The following is a 14,730-nucleotide window of genomic DNA, read 5'->3' as shown; positions in this document are numbered from 1 at the left end:
AAAAAAAAAATACAATAAACAACCAAGTCTGTCTTTTGTTTTTTGCTATTTCTGCAAATTCATGGTTGCCCCCAGTACTTTAGAAGCCCCCCCAACCCCAGTCCACCCTGGCAATGAACAATGAATAAACGCTGGATGTCAATCCCAGGTCGTCATGGCAACTAAAGCCGTACTTGCCCCAAAAACTGATGATATCTTAAAAAAAACTGTATTAAAGGCAGTGTAAGTAGTGAAACAAACTAATTGTAAAAAAAAAAAAAAAAAAAAAAAAAGACAGGATCCATATTCGCCTTCACGTAAGTCACTTGTGAGAGAAATGTGAGGAAAATGTATTTCTCAAGTTTTGCAACACGTTAGCACATGTCAACATTGTGACAAAACAGGATGTTTTGTACCACCTCAGGACAAAATGATCTCTTTTTTTCTTTTCTTTTCTTTTTTTATCTTGGTGGTGAAATAGGGTGACTATGAATTTTAAGTTAGCAATTTAAACGCACTGATCATTGATTGGACGATTAACATCCAGGGCATTTTACTGCCCCCTAAAGGGCAACCGCATGAACTGAATCATGATGAGCTGAGTTGATTTTATCCTGCCAATTTTTTTTTATTAGGCCTCATATAATAGGAGAAAGAAATCAAACTCTGTAAATTAAACTCCTCATACCCGCCTTTTGCGTGTGTGCGCTGCAGTTCAGCGTGTGAAATGATGTTCAGGCTGACTGAAATGTTACTATGGCAACCGGGAAATGGAAATAGACTCGGCAACATGTGATGTACTGATACCCAAATACATGTACACGTTACACATTTCAATGTAGCATGCTACCTGCCATATATTTAACAATGTATGACCATCCTCCAGTTGTTTATGGATTATGGATACATTCAAAAGTAGGATGTTTACAGATAGCTAAAAATAAAAAAATCAATGCCAAATGCTTTTGTGACAAACATTTTGCTTTCTCCTTGAGCTGTAAAAATTTCCATTTGAGAAAGACAGAAAGCATTTCAAGGCTTCAGCTGTATTTAAAACAACCACATAGCTTTGCTTTAGGTACTGATATTGTGGTTGGCAAAAAAGTAATAAAATAACTAAAATTAAAACGGAAAAAACATTTTTTTTAAATAAAATCTAAACTAAAATAAAAATAATATATAAATAATAATAATAATAATAATAATAATAAAACATAATTAATAATAAAATAAATAAATAAAATATACATAATAATAAACAAAATAAAATAATATAAATAATAATATATAAAATAAATACTGAAAGAATAAAGAATAAAAGAAAAATGAAAGTGCTGTTAAATAAACAAAACTAACTGAAAATAACATAGCGAAAACATCCTCTGTTTTCATCTTTGTCATTTAATTTCATCCGTGAGCTTCTCGTGATTAATTTTAAATGAAATAATTTTGTTATTAGTGTTCAGCCAAACAGAAGAAGAAGTGTCGTTTGGGGATTGTCGTTTATTTTATTACTCAATACTTATTGCAACTTATTTTTTTTTTTTAAGTCTTGCACGCAACGAATACACCATATACTGTACAGTATAAGAAAAACTAAAACTAATACACAACTAATAAGTATTTTCTGAAGAAAAAAAAAAACTACTCAAAACTAAAACACTGGTTCAAAAATTAATTAAAACTAACTGAATTAAAACAAAAACACTCAAGCCAAAACAAAAAATAACAATGACGTTACAAAACTATTGTAACAGTGGCCTGCTGAAGCCCGTTTAGCTTAATGCTAAAAGACAAAATGCCATTAATAGTAGTAGTAGTAGTAGTAGTAGTAGTACTCTTCTTTTTTGTGTCTGCCTGACTATAGGATACTATCTCCTAGTGGCTGAGGCGGGCACACCAGAAGGAGCAGCACAATCAACTGGATAAATTGCATAAACTGTTTAATTCTTTTCATTCTATTTACTTAGTTATATTATTAATCTGTTTTTAAATGAAGTACAATATGATAAAGTGCAACCTTTCCTTATTTTTATTTTTATTTTTTATTTTTTATTTAATTTTTTTTGATGGCATGGCCTTAATCGATCAATTGCAATTCCATTCATTTCAATGGGGAAACACTTTGGTACATTATTTGTACTCGTCCCTTAATTGTTTTGTGTTGTTTTATAATTGCGCTGAACATTATTACATATTTAATAACTTCTGAACATTACTTAATAACGTGCTTAAAATATGATAGCTGTCCCGTACCCAGCACCCCTCCGCTCTGCCAAGTTTGGGTTGTCGCACCACCTCACACGTTCTACTGACCCCAGGCTGGCTAAAAATGACAAAGGGGGTGGGACCCTCGCTGGTGGCAGCTGCCATTGTAAGGCTTGCTCGGTCCATGACGGTCATTTCCCCCCAACAAACTGGCAGAGGTGGTGGCGGCGGCGGCGGGGAGATCATGCACGGGGTGGATTAGCTCATGGGAAAAGGAAGGCGGGGAGACACCGTCCAACCCACTGGACAGTGGATTGATACTCAGCACCAGAAACCAAGTGAGACTTGCAGACTTTTGAAGGGAAACTGACAAAAGACTGAAAGTGACGGGGAATGGTGACCGAGACCTCAAGAGGAAAACAAGAAGAAAAAAACAGTCGTCACTTTGAAGAGACAGAAGTCAAAGGAGCTGTTAATGCAACATGATCCAAAGGGTCTCGCACTAAATATATCACTGTGTCACAGAGTGGCACATAACGCCTTCTAATCACCAGGTAACTTTTTTTTTTTTTTTTTTACTTCAACAGAAAGGACATTTGAGAGACTTTCATGATCTGAAAATCCAAAAATGGGACTAAAGATATCGCCAAATTCTACACTTTAGTTTGTGTCACGGCCATACAATCCCTGTATTGAAGTAACAATGAAAAAATCAGAAGGGGAGACGTCCCTCAAGAAGGGGGCGAGTGAAGCTCCCCCGAGTCCTGTCGTGCCACCCAAACGCTCCAAAGGTAGCCCGGAGGCCCGAGGGCCGCCTCATCCCAGCCCGACTCCGCCGGTTTTTACGCGAAAAATGCGGAATGCCGCCGTTGGGACGGGTTGCGACATCCGGCTTAAAGTGATGGTTTGTGGAGACCCCCAACCTTCCCTGTACTGGTACCACAATGACGAGCTCCTCAACATGGAAAACCAGGAATACGGAGGCCTCTGGATTAGGGATTGCAAGCCCAGCGATGCAGGTCTCTACACCTGTATTGCCAATAACCACCTGGGGGAGGCCCGCAGCAGTGCTGTACTGGCAGTGTTGGATCTTGGTGAAGGTGAGACACACTTTTAGAATTTGTGTAATGTTGGTGTCATCCGTAGTATTCGTATCACCTTTGCTCTGGGAAGTCTAGATTTGACCATGAGGTTTAAGTCACGAAACATTCATTCAAACATCAAATCCAGGTCCAAGAAAGTAAAAACCCTGTGTCAGTTTGACTTTAGCCACGGGTGCTTCTACTCAATGACTCGCTAACTTGCTGGGGAGCTAGTTTACCTGACAGTTGAGTAGAAACACCTGTGGCTAAAGCCAAACTGTGGCAAGGTTTTTGCTTTCTGTATCTAGATTTGACACCTCTTCAGTAAGTTTCAAAACAAAATGGCTAACATCCTAGTCATGTGTAGTCATGGGTTCTTGAGACTTTTTCATGTGTCCTGTTATACTAGACGCGTCCGCCCAATTTCGTGTCGCTCAGGAAATGTTCTTTTCAAATTTTTAGAGACTCCTCGAAATGGTAACTGAACTTGGTCACCATGCAGAGGTTCCAAATCCTAGTCAAGGAAAGGAAAAACCCTGCCACCGTTTGGCTTTAGCCACTCAACCAGCAGGTCAACGAGTTCTGTGGCAGTGTTTCTATTTTCTGGACCCGGATTTGACACCTGTGGCCATGTTCCGCCTACACTGAATGACATGGACTTCAGTCTTTCACAATTCAGCGTCAACCGTCTGTTCACGATCCCTGCTTTTGCTTAGGGATGGTTTTGCCAAATTCCCAAGTCATTTGCCCAAGTACAAGTCCTGGAATTCGCCCAAAATTGCTGCTTGAAACCAAATGGACCGACTTCCTGATCCATTTCAGGCATAGTCCTTGAGAATGTTTCAACGAATTCGGTGTTGTTTGGCTTAACTGGTGTCTAAGGCAACAGTTTCATAACATTCTGGAGGTGCTAAGGATTTTTGGATGGTTGTGCTTGGGACGTTGTAATTACATAACATTTTCATCATAGGAAAGTTTTCTCTAGTACGAGGACGACGACGACGACGACGACTACTACTACTACTACTACGAGTTCTTGCTTTTCAAGCTTCACCTTTTATGTTTTTATTTAGTAATTCACAGTTATGGTTTCATGCAAAAGCATCCATCCAACTGATTTAAGTTAGAATCTATGTGGAATTGAAAAGCACTCTTGCATAAATGCTTGGGGTGGGACAAAAACCGATTCGACCGAACCATCGTTCGTCAAGGGGAGCTAAACGACCGTATCGGTAGCAGACTTGTCAACCGATACAAAATCCGCCGGGAATCCTTAGATACATTGCTTGTAAAGCTGTGGACCGGATATCGCGTGGCTGTGAATCGGTTGCAAGTGAGGCTTTACGGTTTTCATAACAATAGCAAGAGTTCTGTGCCGTGCTCTACTTGTTTTGTTTACATTTAGTAGCATCACTATTCAAGCTACTTCCGTGTTTACAGAGAGCTAGCAAAGTAGCGCTCAGAGACACTTCATTCCCCGGATGTTGTAAACATAATGAAAAGACGTTACGCACCTTTTGGGGGGGCTTACCGTCAACGCCGTGCTCGCGACACGGCATGCGCGCAGTCGCGCGCAACGAGTGACAACATGCAACTGGAGACAGTTAACAGAAGCCGGTGCCGTACATCTCGGTATTTCCCATGGCTATCGAGTCCTCTCGGTGCACTTGTATGTCCCGGGCCGGCGTTAGTACTGCGCGAGACCCAAAAGAATAACTCCCATGACGATCCAATGCATGGATTCAAACGACACAGGTATGTCCCACAGCCAACACACCAGCTAAGCTAAAAGCATGCTGCAAGCATCTCATTTCTCAGTTTGTGGCTCCCTGTCAATGTACACAACTAGCATGAGCAGCAGATAGGAGAACTGAGACGTTCAAAATGAACGACAGCCCAAAAAACAAAATATAAACAGTAGTGATTCTGTGGTCATCATCGTGTCTCAGATTAAAAAATAAAAAAGATGTCATACATTAACCAAAAATGAATGTGATGGCAAAAGAAAAACAAAAATTGTTAAAAACAAAAATTGTTGATAAAAAGGGAAATGCACTTTTGGAAATATTTTTGCATATATTAAGTGGTTAAAATGTGTTTGATAGATTTATTGTTCCATAAGGTGGCTTCATATTTCTTGTGGCTTGACGGTAGGTTTATTTCATGTCATTTATGTTTCTGAAATACTTCACAATGTGCACATATTCTGTTTAATTGTGTTGGTGTCTGTCTAAAGGTTAAATATTTATATTTCACATTAAATTATCAGCCTTTTGTTTTCCTGATCCTTATTTTGTTAAAAACAAACAAACAAACAAAAAAAAACAATTATAACTGTCAATAACTACTAATAAATATTTAAACTGATACATTTTTCAGTCATATCGCTCAGCTTTTTGTTGTGGTCTATTTAAATCATTGATTCAAAATATAAAAATATAGAAGACATATTTGTTGTTGTTCTTTTTTAACACATTTGTAGATACTGTAAAAATGTGTGGTGTTTTAAGATTAATGTTTACAAGCACCAAATGTCACTATAAATTTTGAATATTGAAATGTATCGAATCGAAAATTGTATCGTTCCCAAACTTAATCGAACCGTATCGAACCGTTCTGTTCTGAAAGATAATCGTTTTTCAATCGAATCGCAACCTGTGTATCGAGATACATATCGAATCGGCCTCATGTCAGAGATTCCCACCCCTAATAAATGCCCAATGACATTGGGGCACAATCTCATTTTCAAGGACACGCATTCATGCGGATACTCCTGCCATCCATTATTCATACAGACGAACGTGGTACATCGTGCTTTCTTAGAGTCCACCCCACATAAAAAAAAAAGAGACGGCAGATAGCATTACTTACGGCATTCTGATCATTTGCAACAAGAATATCTTTCACTCTCCAGATTATTTGAGACGCTCGTTATCAAACTGGGGTTCATGAGCCAAAGATTTGGGGGTCCACATATTGTCATGTAATCTAACATCTCTTCATGTGCGGTATTTCCAGCTCTCCAATGCTCTTTTTTTTTCTTGTAGAGTAAAGAGTAGGCAAGTAGAGTACAGTAGAGTACAGTAGAGTAGGCAAGGCGACCTCGACCAAGTATTTGCTGCTTAGAAGCGCATACCTTTGAGACAAAGGTTTCCAGAATGTGACTAAATTACCAATTTCACAACGTGCCAATGTTGAGCAGTACTGAAAACTGCTGTAGTTCTTGAGATTGGTCTTGGTCTCGAGACCAGTTTTTAAGGATCTTGGTTTCGTCTCAGAATTGATCGCATTTTTACTTGTTCTTAGTCTTGGCAAGTCGGACTCTGGATTTTTGATCAAGACCGGTTGAGACCAGGATAGTACGACTGTGATCAGTAAGAAATGCAGAATAGGTGCTCGCGTGCTGCCTTCCCAGTGGCTCCAGGAGTGCTATGCACCCTGCACCCAGAGAGTGGTTGAAGACAGGAGAGGCAGCGACCCGAAAAATTTGAAAAAATGTTCGCAGACCCGTCAGTAATTAAGTTTGGTTTCCAAACCCGTAAGATGTTCGTTTGGAAGTGGAAAAACTTTGCCAGTCGGTCGGGCAGTAGATGCGTTGGTTTGACGGGGGATATAAACGTTATCATTCACCATTTGTGTACCGCTGATAATACTCAAGTTGGTACATTATCAAGTCTTTTTGTCTAAAGTTTGCGGTTTAGTGGCACTACGGCTGGCTTTTCGTGAGGTGGTGGTTGTTGACTGGCTAATGTTGACGTTAGCTAGCTGTGTGGGCTAGCGAGTTTGTGATTGGCCTACTCCTGAGCTGAGTTGTAAACACAAGGTTTGCACCAACACGCTGGTGCGTTCGGAAATGGGAGAGGATGCGCACCTTGCCTCTCCGAACATTCATTCTCAGTGTAGTGCACGAACTTCAGAGCGTGTTTATAAACGTTCCCAATATTACAGTCAAAGTTAGCTTAGTTAGTTAGTTAGTTACGTAGCATTATCAAAAGCACTGCAGAATGGACTATTCCTTCCATAGAATATCCATCATCACATGTGAGATGTTTGAATCACTCACTTTTCCTGCATGAAATATCCAATAAGTAATTTAATCAGAATACTGTGCTAAGGTGCTTACAACTGAATAAAGTCCTGCTGTTTTAACTCAGCGGTGCACCGCAATCTTCTTTGTGCCAGAGACGGCAGGCGAGTCACTTTAACGTATTTCATGACTAATGTCCAACAAAATAAAAACAAATTATTCAAAATTGAACTCACCGAGTATATTTAAAAAAACCGTCAAGCAGCATGTTTGAAGCGTTAAATGTCTGCGATCTTAGTGGTGAAAAAAGTCCGTTGGTACCAATCCTTTTTTCCCCCCAATTATCAGTAATAATAAGGTATGTTGCTGTTGCCATTGGCATACGGTGGTGGGGACACTTTCCTGCCTACCTGGCCTGTTCGATGTGTCACTGACAGATTTGAGTGGTGCCTCTCTTTTTGCAGCTTGGTTGTTATTGGGAAAAGTGCCTAGCTATGATGGATTTCATTTGGTTGAATTCCTTTTTAATGTTCAAGTAAATAATTCCTATGATGTTTCAGGCATACACATTACTTGACATGAGAATTATGAGGCGAGGGGCGCTTGTATAAAATTGTGCCCTGTAAGACCCAAAAAGCGTCAAACTCCCTGACATACACCAGCACTCGGTCTGATTGAAGTGATCCGCAGTGACAAATTTGGCCAATGCATTTCTCATCGACTCTCTGAGCAGGAAAAAACACGTCTCATTTGAAAAGTGAATCTCTTTTTACAAAGTCATGCTGAGCGCTGCAGAACAACAGCAAAGTGCTGGAGCTGATACGAGCTTGTGCACTTTTGTCCGAGCCAAGCCATTCGTCAAAGCAGCAGCTCTGACACTGTCACAAAACGGAATTTAGTGCTACACTTCCCGAGATATTTTTGCTGATCAGCGTATGCTCGGCAGTGACATCATCAAAACCCAAAAGACCCAAAGCAATATTTATCGTGAAATGTTTTTGGAAATTTTCTGTTTTGTTTGATTAAAACTAAAATTGGCCTGCTGATTCCAAAATTGCAGTTTTTTTTTCTAGCACATTAACTTTTTTTTTACCCTCCAAATAAGCAAAATTCCACTGATTAGCTGTAGTAAGACTGTAGTAAGAGGCGCTGATTACAATTGTATTTATTTCATATCACGGGGATCCTGTATCTCAAAAACGTGACGTGATCAGAATATCAGTACATTGAAATGTGTGATGTAAATAAAATTGAAATGTTTTATTGTGCCTCATTTTTTTTTAAAGGGATACTTGACTTATTGAGCAATTTTCAGCAGTAAAAAGTTCATATTTTGTCTATAATTAATGTGGTACCTTCATTATTTTTCATGTACAATTAATACCTTTCAAAAGTAATTTTTCTACTTGCTGTTTTTTCACCTGTTTTCTGGGGTTGGTCAGCTAACTGAGCCATGATTGGTCGTTACCGACTTCCTCAGCACAGGTAATGTCATCATCAGTCGACAGCAAGTAGAAAAAAATATACTTTTTACAGCTATTAATTGTACATGAAAAATAATGAAGTTACTACATTAATTATAAACAAAATAACTTTTCACTGCTGAAAATTGTTCAATGAGTCAAGTATCCCTTTGTTTTCTGGTGATCACTAAAATCACTATCAATAAATTTATTCTGACATTTATTATTAATTGCAGAGCATATACTGTTAAACTACCACCATTCACAGTTCCATTCACACCTATTAACAATTTTAGAGTCTTCTTATTTTTTATTTATTTATTTTTGGTGAGAGAGAAGCGGCGGACACTCTGGTCTGATCACCAGTCAGTCGCATGGCACATCTTAGACAAACAACACTTCACACTTACACTCACACCAAAGCAGCTATTTAGAAGCACGATAAGTCGGAAAGATAATGATTGTACGCTGCAAACGAACAGCTCAGTATCAGCCGTCAAGGATCCGGAACATAATACCATCCATTTTCTTTTTGCTCGGCAGCCAAGACGTAAAATGAATGCTGAAACAACATCTTGGTTGAAGTCATCAACAAGCCGACCCCCACCCTTGAAATAAAAGTGGGACAATCGGTCTCAAAAGTTTCCTCCACTTTAACCTTCAGCTTTGATTGAGTAGCCGACTGATTTGCCGTGCGCGTGGTCGACAGCTGTCCCATCACTCAACCGCACTGCCTAAACATTTCTCTCTCTCTTTCTCTCTCCCACTTCCAAAATGTCTCTCTTGGCTGCCCCCGCGTCCACCGACTCTCCAGTTATTTATATAGTGGAATGTGCCAGGCCTTAGATTTTTTGGATGTTCACAGGCCGGCGTCTCTCCTGTTACACGGGAAGACATCAGCGCTAATTTTATCCTTGCCCAAGTACAACTGTTTCTCCCTTCTGCCGCTCAGTATATTCAGTTCAATTCTTCAATCTATATCCCCCACCTGATGAGATATTTTTGGCGAGCCGCACCAGTCCAACTTCAAATTGGAAAAGCTTTGTCTATTGTCATGTCATTTGTGCAGGCTATTTTTACACACAAGTGGAATTTGACGAGTGGGAAGTATGTGATCAGAGAAGTCATCAGTATATGTCATACCTGGACCACCTTACAATAGGGAAATATATAGTTTGTATGCAGAGACTGGTGGATTAAATGTCAGATTCCAAGGCTGAAATGTTAAGAATCTCCAAGGTCTCACAAGAAGGTCAAGGAAACTGAAATGATAAGAAATAATTAGAGCTGCAAACTTTTTCATGGCCAATTCCTGAAATGATCATCCAACTTTTAGGCCATGCTTCGTCGATATTAATTAGTGTAGGCACAAAGAAAAAAAAGAAAAGAAAAAAAAGGAAATAGTCGTTGCCGTGCACGGGCATTTTGGCATACGGAGGGACCCGACAATTTGGTGGCTGAAAGACTAAGTCTAAGTATTAGACATATTGTGAGCTCCGCAGACGTGTGGTGGCTATCATCATGTTACATTCATATATAACCCAAAACCTGTTTGCAACAGACTCATTCCAAAACTTCAAAACCCTCCTCAAAACCCACCTGTTCAAAACGGGCTTTTCCTTAATCTGTGCAAAGCGGCTTAGTGTCTATATAAGTGCAAGAGAAGGTCAATGAATTAATATTATTAGTAGTATTATTCATAAATATGGCAACCAGAGGTATGAAATCCAGGTCCAGAAAGTCAGGACATTGCCATCGTTTGGCTTTAGCCACAGGTGCTTTTACTCAACCAGAAATTCTGGACTGAGATGTCACAACCTGGAGCTCATTATCTTGAGAAACTCTTCTGTCTTACATAAAAATCACTTGATTATAATGTGACACGTACAACCATTGTACTTTGAACTTTTTATAGCTTCTTGCGGGAGATCTGTGCTTTGGCCATCGTGAAAATGTCAGCATTGCTCTGGGCCATGATGGCTCCTCTCCAGCGCGGTTGGACGCCAGCCTCAACATGGCGTATTCCTCCTGGGTCTTAAGTCTGACTCAACAGGTGGAGCTCCTTTTACACTGTGGAAATCACCCTGCGCTAGATTGACTAACCCTGCTGTTAAATGGTAATGTTAAACCGCAAATGAAGCGTTTGTGAAGTTTTGAAAATACGTTCAAGGAGTAGATGATTGCTGGCGAGTGTAAAAAAAAAGTTTTTGTTAGTTGGAACCGATGTAGCAAAAGCGTTGTGCCCAATTCACACCGACTGCGGAATTTACGCGGTGCTTTTTCCGTACGGTTTCCGCACGGCTTCCGCAAGGACTGCAATTCACACTGTGTGTGTTGCGTGTACGGAAATCTGCACCCGCCTGACCACAAAATCACGTGGGGTTCACGCTGGAGAGTTGAATTCACCCAATAACAACCGTGTACATAGAGTCCTATTTTGTAAACAATAGCCACGCTTGCCTGTTGTCACATTGACACGCTTTTTGGTCATTATTTTTGGGACTTCTACCATGGCTATTCTATAATAGGTAAGTATGTTTTGTATTTAAATATTGTTACTTTCAATATTCAATATGTATTCATTTTGTCATTGTGCAAATAACATGGTTATAAACAACAACGAGATATCGTTATGAGCAACAAATACTGGCGTAATATATCAATAAAGTGCAGATGTGCATATAGGATGGTATCAGGGATCACACTATTTTGTCATGTTTAATTTATTCTGAGCTATTTTTTTTGTCTTAAATGTCCGACTCATGTCATTCTATGTAGTTAGCTAGTTTCCCTCCCAAAAAAAAAAAAAAAACGAGTTTGAAACGGTTTTATTTTGAAATATACCGGATTTACCTTGATGCGAGACGCCCGACTTCCTGTCCGGCTTATGTTATTTCTTCAGCTTCATGAAGTGAAGTGAACTGGACGTTAGGGCATGATATTCTTGCCCAGTGCAAGTGTGGCACGAAGTGTGGCGTCAATCTGCGCAGGGGTGGGCCAGACTAAGTTTTGGTATTTTGTATATTAAAATTACCAGACTGATACTCCACCGACTGAGCTCACATTCTACATGGCTATATGGACAATTCTCTTTTTTGGAGGCGCGTTCTTTTATTTCTAATTTTGGGCTAGATTCATCCAAATCAGGTCAACAGTGTAGGAATTTCAACTTTAGATTTCAAACTGAGATATGTGTGATGTGTCATAGTGTGCGTACAGTGTATAATAGTCCATCTCATCAGTGTTCGGGCAAAGCAAAGATGCGAGGAACACTGTGTGGGATCTCGCCGCTTATCTCTCTGTGACAACGCGACTCCGCCGCATCCTGGCAGCCGAGGGAAAAAAGCCACAGATGCATGGCCAGGAAGCGGGAAAATGAATAGAAGCGTCAAGCGATGCTGCATGATCTCGAGAGGGCTGGCTCACTCCCACTGTTGTGCCGCCTGTGGATGTGCGCTGCTGCGTGTAAGGCGGACGAAAGCAGCGGGGGAGGATGCTCACTACTGTCGCTGGCCACTGTGTGGACAGGCGGCGGAGGTGATCAAATGCTTTTAACAAACGTTTCCGCGTGCGAACGCAGAGGCTTTTCATGAATGCTTTTTCTTCAGCGGATTCTCCCAGAAGGAGGAATGCCGACGAGGCTCTGAGGTGGAACTTGTTACATAACCAATCAAGTGCCTTGTCTCCATCTCAGCATTCCATTCGGCACATTTTGTAATCGAACAAGTTGATTTTTTTTTTTTTTATATATTTTTTATGACTGCTTTTTTCTGAAGCAGGATAATACCTGTTGAGCGTTTACGACTAGTGGTGATGGCTCGGAATCCCCTCTGAAGGTTGGGGGAATTCCTTGCAGTACTAAGACAGAAAACACCAGTGATGGGGACAGCAGGAGTTTCCATGTAAACCAAAGTAGTCATCAGATCAGGCAAGTCATTTGGTTTCATTTTCTCGCCTTTGTTTTAGCCGGTTCTAGCCTTTGTTTTAGCCGTCGGAACAATTTGTTGTATTTGGAGCTATTTGTGAAATATTCAGCTGCACAGTGGTTTGCGTGGTTACCACGTCCGCCTCACAGTTCTGATGTTCCTGGTTCGAATATAATTCCGCACCTTCCTGTGGGGTGTTTGTATGTTCTGCCCATGATTGTGTGGATTTTTACCAGGTACTCCGGCTTCCTCCCACGTCCAAACCTTAAAGTCAAACATACTGAAGACTTAGTTCGCTGTTGTTCAAATTCTTGTTGTGTATTAGCTCAACTTGGGTCGTAAAATTCTTTAGAGTTGCTCTGAACTGAACATGTAGCTGTGATACAGTATGTGCAATTTTATTTTGGTGTGAAACAACTTTTTTTTGCGCATACTCGACAGGTCCAAGCAAAGACTGTTGGTCACCAGGCCCTACGCTGTATATGCTAATGGTGCATCTCACTCTCAAAACATTAGAAGAGCAGTTCGTCACCTCGTTGGAGGTACTGAACCACACCAGTTTCCGATGCACATTCACCATACCTATCTTTATTGAAGGCTGTATTTCAAATTCAGGACATAGGAACACTATTGGGTTTATTGGTGTGTAGCCTTTTCATGGAAAGTGGTTGTCTTCACCTTGAATTCAGAAAGCATTGTGTTCTTTTATTCCCATCTCCATGCAGCAAGGAAGACTTTTTTTAGTTTTTCGAGATAGCTGCTGTTTTCTTAAGATGGAATCAATGGGCAGCAGATTAGCGATAGACCAATAAGTTTTTTTTTTCAGGGCCAATACTAATGCTGATTATTAGTAGTCAAGGAGGCCAATAACTGATATTTGAAGGCGATATTCATTTTCATTAAAATGGAAATAGTGGCGTCAAAATTTGAAAAAACACAAATGCCAATGTTGACTTTGTTGTAATGTCTTAAATATATAAAAATAAAATAAATAATAAAATATACTTCATTTTAAATTTCTGCAAAAAAAAAAAAAATGTTCAGGGAGCGCCCAATGATATCAGTACATCTTAAAAAGTTAAATGGAAAGAAGTAAATACCATAGCTCTATTTTTTTCCTGAATAAAAAAAAAAAAAAGAACATTCTTTTTTTTTTGTTTGTTTGTTTGTTTTAATGTTGACCAAAACAGGTTCATAAGTTTCCCAGGGTCCATCTCTTATAAAGTTAACTGAAAATTTTAAGAAATAGCTCCCTGAAATTAAAATGGTTTTAGCTTTACCTGTTATCAGCCGTCAGATTTTGAAAAAAGGTCCATAACAATATTTGTCAAAATGTCCAATATCGGACCGATTATCGGTCTATCCCTACAAGCAGATGCAATGAAAGCAGCAGAGGCCCCAGGATGGAACCCTGTGGAACGCCATATGATGCATGTGAATTTACATTGCACATATTGTTCGACTACTTAGTTGTCTCTTCCTATCTATAAAGCCAAACTTTTAAATTAAACTCCTAAAATACATGAACTTATTTACGAGTATGTGATATGTGTATTCATGGCACATTGCATGATGGAATAAGTTACATGACTAAGTTAAGTACAGTCAATTGGTTTTTGTTTTTGTTTTTTTCTTTTTCAAGACAATAACGCTTGTATTTACCTTTAAAGTTGAGTGGTTTCTGGTCAGTGATTGCCTTATATTCAGCAGATGTGTTCTGCACAGTGGAATTGTACACAATTGCTACAGGCGGACATTGCAAGAAAATGATTGTTGACCAAAATGTATATTTGAACGGTTCTTGTTAGACTCCCATGCAGTTTTCATTGCTGTCTGCATTTATAAATGGCCACACTCTGCACAGAATAGCGATTACCACACAATCCACATATCATTAAGGTTACCATGACAGTTCGACTCAGTTTAGCTTTGAGCAGCAATAAAGTGGAGCTACTCTGTTTGCCCACTTTACCATTTATGCTGACTTGGCAGATTTATATTGAAACCCTTTCGCAGTTATAATACTTGAATTGAAGCACTTTCAA

The 14,730-nt window shown here is 39.6% G+C and overlaps 1 protein-coding gene across 5 annotated transcripts in view; it reads left to right on the top strand.

Moving 5' to 3' along the window:
• The first annotated feature begins 2,890 nt into the window (after positions 1 to 2,890).
• Positions 2,891 to 14,730, top strand: part of spegb (striated muscle enriched protein kinase b) — a 37,673-nt gene continuing 25,833 nt past the window's right edge. For 4 of the 5 annotated variants that reach the window (XM_077536690.1, XM_077536689.1, XM_077536688.1 and 1 more), the window contains exon 1: positions 12,014 to 12,687. Coding sequence is in view for 1 of the 5 variants with exons in the window: in XM_077536691.1 (XP_077392817.1) it covers positions 2,891 to 3,287 (397 nt within the window). In the remaining 4 variants the exon portion in view is untranslated. Of the gene's footprint in view, positions 3,288 to 12,013; positions 12,688 to 14,730 lie in introns of those variants that run through there. The other variant, XM_077536691.1, reaches the window with a different exon arrangement.

Source organism: Festucalex cinctus, chromosome 11, assembly GCF_051991245.1.
Source record: "Festucalex cinctus isolate MCC-2025b chromosome 11, RoL_Fcin_1.0, whole genome shotgun sequence".
Lineage (NCBI taxonomy): Eukaryota > Metazoa > Chordata > Actinopteri > Syngnathiformes > Syngnathidae > Festucalex > Festucalex cinctus.
Note: the sequence above shows the minus strand (reverse complement) of the source record. Positions and strands in the feature narration are given on the sequence as shown.